This window comes from Rhinopithecus bieti, unplaced genomic scaffold, assembly GCF_001698545.2.
Source record: "Rhinopithecus bieti isolate Rb0 unplaced genomic scaffold, ASM169854v2 scaffold_17877, whole genome shotgun sequence".
Lineage (NCBI taxonomy): Eukaryota > Metazoa > Chordata > Mammalia > Primates > Cercopithecidae > Rhinopithecus > Rhinopithecus bieti.
In genome coordinates this window covers 14,255-23,220 of record NW_016808896.1, presented here as the reverse complement: position 1 = coordinate 23,220, position 8,966 = coordinate 14,255, and the positions used below count along the sequence as shown (strand labels likewise).

Sequence of the window (8,966 nt, the reverse complement as noted above, 5' to 3'; positions counted from 1 at the left end):
AAAAAAAAAAAAAAAACCTGCAAGGTTAGGACGCTATGCTGAACAATACAACATGTGGCTTAAACCATGTGGTCAATAAGTGGTGCAATTTCTCTCATAACAAAGAATTAAAAGGTAGTTAGGAGGGGCTCTTCTTACTAGTACAATTCATAATTTCCTTGAACTTTTTTTTTTCCATTTTCACAGTCTTGGTCTTGGTATGTTTGGAAATCCTAGTATACAAAATGGAAGAATATTTCTACCAGAAAAAAAGAAAAAAAAAAAATCACGTGTTTGATGAGTAGGAAGCTGAGACTACCCCTATGGCCTTTTTTTGAGCTCCTGATGCCACTAAACCAACAAGCAGAAAAGGGAGTCACTGTATCGGACTAGATAATTGGTTGTATTTTTAGGGGAAAATTGGGTTGTCGCTACGCAATGACAGCAAGAGGATTATGTTTAGAATCCAAGTACTCCACTGGGGCACCTCTTGTTATTTACTCACTTGTCCAATTGTCCTTGTCAACTGAAAACTGCAACAACCCAATAAAGGCAGGACCACAAGATCTCAGATCCATCAGGAATAAAGGTTTGTTACACCCTAGTAGGTAAAGAACCCCATCCATCCAGGTGCTGGCAGTGGGTAAGGGGAGCATGGAATGGAGAGGAAAGGTAGCTATGGAAATCAATTTAGCCTCATGAACAGTTACAGAAGAGAAGGATGTAGCGCTATGTTTTATGCTCCTTTTCCTCTCACCTTCCCATACCCCATCACTATTTTAATGAATAATGTCAGTGGTGGCTAATATTTTACTTGCAGTGTGATCAAACTAACATCACCTTGAGATGATATGAAACTTGTGTGACTTCATGAAACTTCTTGGCTGGAGACATAAAATGTTCACTCAGTCGAAGGACAAGAATGAATGCTGAAGTGCAAAAAAGGTGTGCAGTGCTGGATATACTTTTCATTTGCCCCTCCAGCTCCACTCTCTATCCTTCTTTCACTTTCCCCATGCCTGAGGAGGCTGACCTGTATAGATAACATCAATGAGATCCCATGACATCTGATTTCCAATTGGGATCAGCTAATGGGGAAGCAGGACAAAAGATCAGAAGAAAGAAAGGAAGTGAACTCAGAGTATTTATTTGTTTAAATGACAGCTCAGTTTTAGTCTCTTTGGGCCTAAAAGTAGTGATAGCTCATTGTTACTAGCCTCAAGGTTACCGCACTAGCCCTGTGGTTCTCCTATATTCTGCCAACACCTTTGTAAATAGCCCTTTTGTAAATAAACCCTTTTCAAATTATCTGGAGTGTGCCATCTGTTAAATGACTGGTGTGCCATCTGTTAAATGACTGGATCTCTGATTGATGCAATCTCCCAGGGAATGCTCTTGGTACAGCCTGCTATCAGTGGCTGGGCAGGTATATGACAGATATTTACAAGAAATTTTTAAAGGGTTTATACATGCGCATATATGGTTATATATTGGGGATAATCAAATCTTGCCCTGCTAATTGATTGCAATGACTTCTAGAATATGATAGATAAAGATCTATGTGATATTACAAAGGATCACTAGACTTATATAAATTATTTATATATGATTCTTGGTTAGGTTCAGAAATACATGTCCATCAAGCAGGAGTAGTAACTGCTTAATGAACACAGTATGTCTTTTGTAAAGTCTCCATTTTTTTGGTTGACATTTATCTCTATTTTATCTTATTTTATGTACTGGAACATTCTTAAGATCATTTTGAGTTATACTAGCTCATGGATTTCATCCACTGGTTTCCCCCTGTTCATTTGTAATAGATGTAATTAGGGCCTTAGCTGTGGTTCTTTACTTTGCATTGTTTGTTGTACTAGTAAAATATTTATGTCAGTAAAGAGACTACAATAGAGAAAATATATTCTTGTGTATTATGTCTGAATAGTGTCTAGATAAATTAATCCTGTGAAGGTTTGAGGAGTGGGTAAATGGGACACATCTTAAAAACAAATTTAGTTAAAGTAATTGAATGAAGATGGGACGGTGGGTAGATGGGTTGAAAATGAGATACTATATAGATAAATAAGTAATAAAGCTATTTGGAGGCACTAAAGAAAAAAAGGATTACAACGACTTCTTTGAAGGGAGATAATCTGTATCTTTGATCTTTGTAAACAGCTTCTGGGAAAAGACATTTCAAAACACTAGAGTTCTTGATTAAATCATTCAGAGTAGTAGCTTATTGGAGGGAAAATAAGCATATCCGTGCTCTCCTTAAAATAATTTTAACTTGCCAAGTTTCTGAACACAAATCATACTCATGCTGGGTTAATGTTACCTGCATCTATCATAAAAATTGACCCAATTTCTCTATTAATTCATATTCGAATATTTTTACATCCAAGAAGTATAAACTCTCAGTAGCCTTCTATATAATCAGTATTTTTAAATCACTGCAAGTCGGATTAATGATGTCTGGCATATTTAAATATGGAAGATTCTTTTCTCTTGGTTCTAGCAGAAATTCTATTGGACTGCATTAGAGTTTTTCTTTTTAATCTTGAATAAATGCTCCTTAATACATGTAAATAATGGATGAACATTGAAAAATACCCAAGTGAAAGTAAAGTGTCACAAAAAGACCATAATTATATAATTCAATTTTTATGAAATGTCCACAACAGGGAAATATACAGTCAGAAAGTACGTCAGTTGTTGCTTAAGGCTTGAGAGAATGGGTGGGGTAGGAGTAGGGAAGATAAAGGTACAAAGTTTCTTTTTGAGATGATTTACGTGTTCTAATATTGTGGTTATATGGAATTATTGTTTAGGTCCAGAAATATATGTCCATAAAGCAGGAGCAGTGACTGTTTAATCACCCTAGCATGTCTTTTATAAAGTCTGATTATGTCTCCATATATTGTAAATACACTAAAAACCATTGAATTGTATAAAGAGGTGAATTTTATGGTATATGAATTATATCTCAATTCAGCTGCTGTAAAACGTTAAGGCAAGGAGCTTACACACAACATCTAGTACACTACATTCATTCAGAGTTTTCTTTCTCCCAAGTCTTGATCAACTAATTTAATTTAATGAAAATTAGGAGACACCCATCATATGCAAAACGCCATGTATTATCGTTAGAGATAAAAGATGAAGCAGGAGCTACTTTTTAAAAAGTTAAAATGCAGCATAGGAGGTGGTGATATCATAATAATGAAATCATCATTATTATGTCATATGTGATAATGATGATAATTGGAGGTGGAGCATGAAAAAAAACACATTTATCGAGCATTTACTATGTGCCAGGAATGTTTAAATACTTTCAATGTTATTTTATCTTATTTTCATAACAATCCTAGATATAGGTACTGATGTGGTTTAGATGTCTGTCCCCTCCAAATCTCATATTGAAAAGTGATTCCCAATATTGGAGATACGGCCTAGTGGGAGGTTATTGGATCATGGGGGTTGATCCTTCATGAATGGTTTAGTACCATCTCCTATGTGACAAATGAGTTCTCACTCAGTTAGTTCACAAGAGATCTGGTTGTTTAAAAGTCTGGGACCTCTCCCCATGCCCTTGTTGCCTGTCTCACCATGTAAGGTGCCTACTACTGCTTCACCGTCAACCATGAGTGTAAGCTTCCCAAGGCCTTCACCAGAAGCTGAGCAGATGTTGGTGCCATGCTGTACAGCCTGTAGAACCGTGAATCAATTAAACCTCTTTTCTTTACAAATTACCCAGCCTCGGGTATCTCTTTATAGCAATGCAAAAATGGTTTAATACAGATACCATTTTCTCTGATTTTGTATATGAAGAAATTGTGTCATGGAGGTGATGAAATAACTTATTTTGGGTCACATGTCAAGAAATGGCAGAATGAAAATTTCAACCTTGTGCTGAGCTGAGAGCTGAGGCTCATAACACGTAGAGACCATAAGTCTACAAAATACATAATATAAAGCAAATTAAACTTAAGTGGCATGAAGAGTCAAGAAAAAGTGCTAGAGCCATATGATGAAAGAACACACTCTGTTTGCAGCTCAGGCAGGAATGAGAAAGTCAGTTCAACATTAAATTACATAGGTGATTTTGAATGGTTGTCTATATTTTCATGAGACACGACGTAGTTACAAACCTACATCTCAGATTAAATATGTCTTTTTTGTAAAATAAATAGAGCCAAACAGAAACGACTACAGAAATGTCACAATGTCAAATGAAACTTTTCTTCAAAATAAATGTATAATTATCAAGAGAGTTGTCACAAGATAAAAAACAAGAACTCTAAATTTTATTGTTTCCTTATCTCCAATCTAAATCTTCACCTGAAGCCTGAGATGTTTCAAATTCCTTTTGTGATCAAAATTAAATTGTGAATCTAGAGTGTATCGATTTTTCCCATCTCCCATCTTCTTATTTACTTTCTCACTGCTGCCCTTTCCATAGCCAAAGCGAGTTGAATGTTACAGCTAAAGCTATACTCCTTACTAATCACATAAGGCAGATCACTAATAACCACTTTAGTGCTTTTCACATAGGGACAAAATTATGTTGCTCTTAATTTAGAAGCACATATTAAACGTTCAACTAAATCTATTCAGTCTATTATCCTCCGTATTTCTATAGCACTTGTCTCTGCTATAAGTTCTATAATTAATACAAAAAATACCATTCCTCTTCTTCATCAAATCCTCATAAGTACTTTTAAAATTTCCTTCTCAAACACTTTACTGGAACTTTTTTACTGCAATCAACAGAATAATGTAGTTTTATTTCCTAGGCAGCATTTCTGATAAGCATGAAATATGGTAGACCACTCTCTCCCTCAATCATTACACAAAAACCAATGCAAATAAAACGAGTATTTCCTTCTACTATGGCATAAATATCACTTCTGAGTCAATCTGTAGACTACAGAAGAATGTGATACAAGAAGGTGAGATATTTTACGTAAATAATTAAATAGGTGTTCTAGAGTTCTGTGTTATTGGTCAGATTAGGTTAGGTGATTCTGCAGTAATAAAAAGACTCCAAACCTCAGTGGTTTCACACATAACAGTTTATTTCTTACATTTAAAAAATGTACTGCAAGTCCATCAGAACTCCAGTCAACTCCCTTCTAAATAGCGACCTAAGGATCCAGGTTGCATCCGTCTTGTAAGTATGCCATTTGGAACATCTTGCATTCAGGTCACCATGACAGGCAAAAGAAAACTGGACGGTCATGCAGAACTTTTTACAGTCCAAAATAGAAATAGAAAATCACTTCTGTTTACAATCCCTCTGCTTGAAGTAGTCAAATGGCATTGCCTAACTACAAGAGGTTTGGAAGTGAATGGGAGCAGATAGATATACGATGAGCTGTAAATGCTTTTGCCATATTCTACAAATAATATAAGCTTATAAAAGCATTTTAATGAACAATTCTGAAAACTCTATATGGATACAAAATATCCCATAAATGTAATAGTTTTATCAGCATAAACATATATTTTAGGAAAAGCTAAAGTTATGAAGCTCCGAGGTGATCTAACATGGCATCACTATATGTTCCAAGAACCCTAATGAGAGATTCCGGTATTTCCAATGCAAAAAATTTGGCAAGCCAACATGTTATTTATGTAGCAGATGTTTTTTTATCCTTATAATTTTACTTGTGATTGAAGGTAGCTGAGATAAAATCTGCTATTTAAAAACAATAGCTATTGAGCCTTTCATCATGCCAAAATATTTTGTACCTATGACATTACAATTAGCACATCCTCCATCACAGGTGGTTTTTGAGACACAAATTTATAATTTATGTTACTCTGATATATAAAATGTAAAGTAAAATATTTTTTCACTTATTTTACACTAGTGGTAAAAGTGAATCAGCAACAGATACAAGGCACCAAATTGTAGTAAAATATGGACACAGGAACATCAATGATGTCATTATCACCTACATTTAACTTCTATATAAATTCAATATTAATGCTTAAGACAACAATCTTTTCAACAACAATCTTACTAAGATTTTGGCAGTAGTTTCATGTAACACACGGCGTACTAGAGGTCTGGCACTCAACTTGCGTACAGTAACCAGCTTCAATATGAAGGCATTACATATTTGTTTAAAAAAAACCTTTTCACATGCTAAATATTTTGGCAAGGGTGCAATTAAATACCGTAATGAAATTAATATAGCAAAGTTAAGAAACTACAAACTTGAAACTTATATCCTAAGCATAAATCATATCTTAAAAAAGGATCACCAGTTATATAGAATATGGTCAGATAATTAAAACTTAACAGTGTAAAACATGCAAAAAAATTTTCAGAATATTTCTTAATCAAAAAACATCAGGGTCTGTTTAGAATGATTCCCATACAAAATGGGTATGAAGTTATTTCAAATCATGTAATATTGTAACACTAAACATTATTCAGTACTGCATAGTAAACAGTACTGAAGAAGAGGTAAATTTCGTAGATATGGGGGCTTACTTATGCTGTAAACTTCTGTCCTTCTTGTTCACTTGAAGCAGCATACAACACCCCAGAATTTCATAAAGTAAGAAAAGGATAGCTGCTGCTCTGGCAAAAATAGGATGTGTAAGAGTCAAAGGCACACTATTCAGCTAGCCACAGTGATTAGCAAACACTTGCCCTTCCCACCCCACATGCTCTTTCCCCATGTAAACAAAGATTCATTAAAGAAAAAAGTAAAATGAACTAAACTTATCTACAAAAGCAAGGAATTTGAGACATCAATATTAAGTCCTTGCATCAAAAACACCAACTACAATTGTCTGGAAATTACGTTTATATTTCACTTATGATGATATTTCAAAGATGTATTCAAATTAAATACATTTAACCTTAGATACACTTTTTTTTTGTCAAAGTTATTCATTATCTAACACATTTTACTTTAATTTCAAACATTTTATTCACTGGTATGACAACAGAATTTTAGATCTCAGAGGAATTAACCATTGGAAGGAAGGACAAGCAAACAAAGAAAAATGTATATTTAAGTTGCCAGCAGCCATTATGCCCCTTTCTGGCACAGTGGGATTTGATAGGCAACTCAAAGTCCAGAAATAATTCTACTAACACAGGGAAACTTGGCAAACTTATTCTTGCTTTTTTTCTTGATGTTATCTTGACTTGTGACTTGATCCAGACTTCTTTTTCTTCTTCTTACTACGTTTCTTGTGCTGTTTCTTCTTCTTCTTCTTCTTCACTTTTTCCTTTGCTTGTTCTCGCTCTTCACACCTTCTCTTCTTTTTTGCTTGCACATCTTCTTCATAATCTGATTCAGATGAGGACTCAGATGATAAAGGTTTATCATCAGGATAACTTTTCTTTCTCTTCTTGCTGAGGCTTCTTATATCCTTTTCTTTCTCTGTTTCATCCTTTGACTTCTTTTTCTTTTTTACAGACTCCTTGCTCTCTGATTCTGATTCATACGTAGAGCTTTGGGATGATTTGTATGAACGGTTCTTCTTTTTCTTTCTTTTTTTTCCTTGTTTCTTTTCTTCATCCTCAGAATCGGAAGAACTGCTTGAAGAATCAGAGCTTGATGAAGAAGATGAAGACCGACAAGATTTCTTCTTTTTTTTTCTCTTTCTTTCTCTTTTTTTAGATGAGCTCTCATTTCCACTTAATAATTTCTCTCTGCTTTTTTCAAGTTCTTTCTTCCAATTTTCATTCATTTTTTCTTCAAATTCAGCTAATGCTTTTGAGCCTGTTTTTTTATTTTCTAATTGTTTCTTTACTTCTTCCCAGGTGGGCCTTGGTCGATTTAGATAATCTTGGATTGTTGGGCCCACAGATTGAGTTGGGCCTCTCCATCTGGCCATTGCGATAGGATTCATATAGGCTACCCGATTATCCCGCTTCCCCATGGTGCCTGCTGTTTCCAAGGGCAGACTCTCAGTTGCCAAAGAGAACACAGATAGATACTCTCCTTAAATTCTTTATCTAGAGAAATATCAAGCAAGCTCCATTCTGTAAGAGAAGCAGATGGAATGATTACAAATCAACTTTAATATAAAGACAAAAGAAACATATAAGCTTAATTGTTCACTGCCTATCACATAGTACAGTAGAAATTTCCAACATCTTATACCATGGGAACAAACAATATACAAATTTAAAAATTTTACATATTACAGACACTGTGGTATAAACATAATATTAACTAAAAGTGTTTCATGTACCTCATGCAAGATTCTGAGAGACCCCTAAAATACTTAATAGCCATTTTCTCCAACATTGTATGATACTTACCTTTTTCCTTTATTTCATTCCTGCTTTATATAGTATATATAGAGAAATTTATATAACTAAAATCTGTACCACGCAGACCTTCACCAATCCAGGAAAGTGCAACACAACCCTCTCCACTCCTTTTGACAGAAGTCCAGGAGCCATAATTGAAAAATCCTTCTCCCTCAACTGTCAAATCCAGTACATTACTCAATCCAGATATTTAAACCTCCACAATAGGCCTCATATCCATTCACTTGTCTCCAAATATACTGTCAACTTAGTCCAGGCCACTACCATCTCTCACTTGGGCTATTAATCTCTAGTACCTAGCTAGTGTTTATTCTCCATCAAGGACTGCTTAGTGTTTGCAATGGATTATCTCATTCAATCTCAAGGCCAAACCTATGAAGTTGGTCCTATCATTGTCTCTGTTTCACAGATAGATAAACCGAGGTTTAGAGAACTTGAGTAAAACTCAAAATTTGAACATGAAGTAACGTGGCTAATAAATGGCATATCCAGGATTCAACCAAAGGCAGCCTGATTCCCAACTCTGCACAAATAAGGCAACACCACATTGTCTCCTTACATCAACCTCTTAATAGCATTTTTCCACCCTTACTCCCTTTTATTCTAGTCCCACACTGTAAACAGACGGATCTTAAAAAACTCCAGTGGCTTTACATTTTAATGAAAATCAAATCCAATCTCC

The 8,966-nt window shown here is 34.9% G+C and overlaps 1 protein-coding gene across 1 annotated transcript; it reads right to left on the bottom strand.

Moving 5' to 3' along the window:
- Positions 1-5,040: 5,040 nt before the first annotated feature.
- FAM133A (family with sequence similarity 133 member A) lies at positions 5,041-7,986 on the bottom strand. Its single transcript, XM_017887682.1, has one exon. It carries the CDS (start codon positions 7,885-7,887, stop codon positions 7,138-7,140), a length of 750 nt encoding a protein of 249 aa, XP_017743171.1. The 5' UTR covers positions 7,888-7,986; the 3' UTR covers positions 5,041-7,137.
- Between the last annotated feature and the right edge of the window lie 980 nt (positions 7,987-8,966).

Excerpts from the sequence above, each read along its gene's own strand:
- FAM133A (XM_017887682.1), bottom strand. The coding sequence starts at position 7,887 with ATGGGGAAGCGGGATAATCGGGTAGCCTATATGAATCCTATCGCAATG.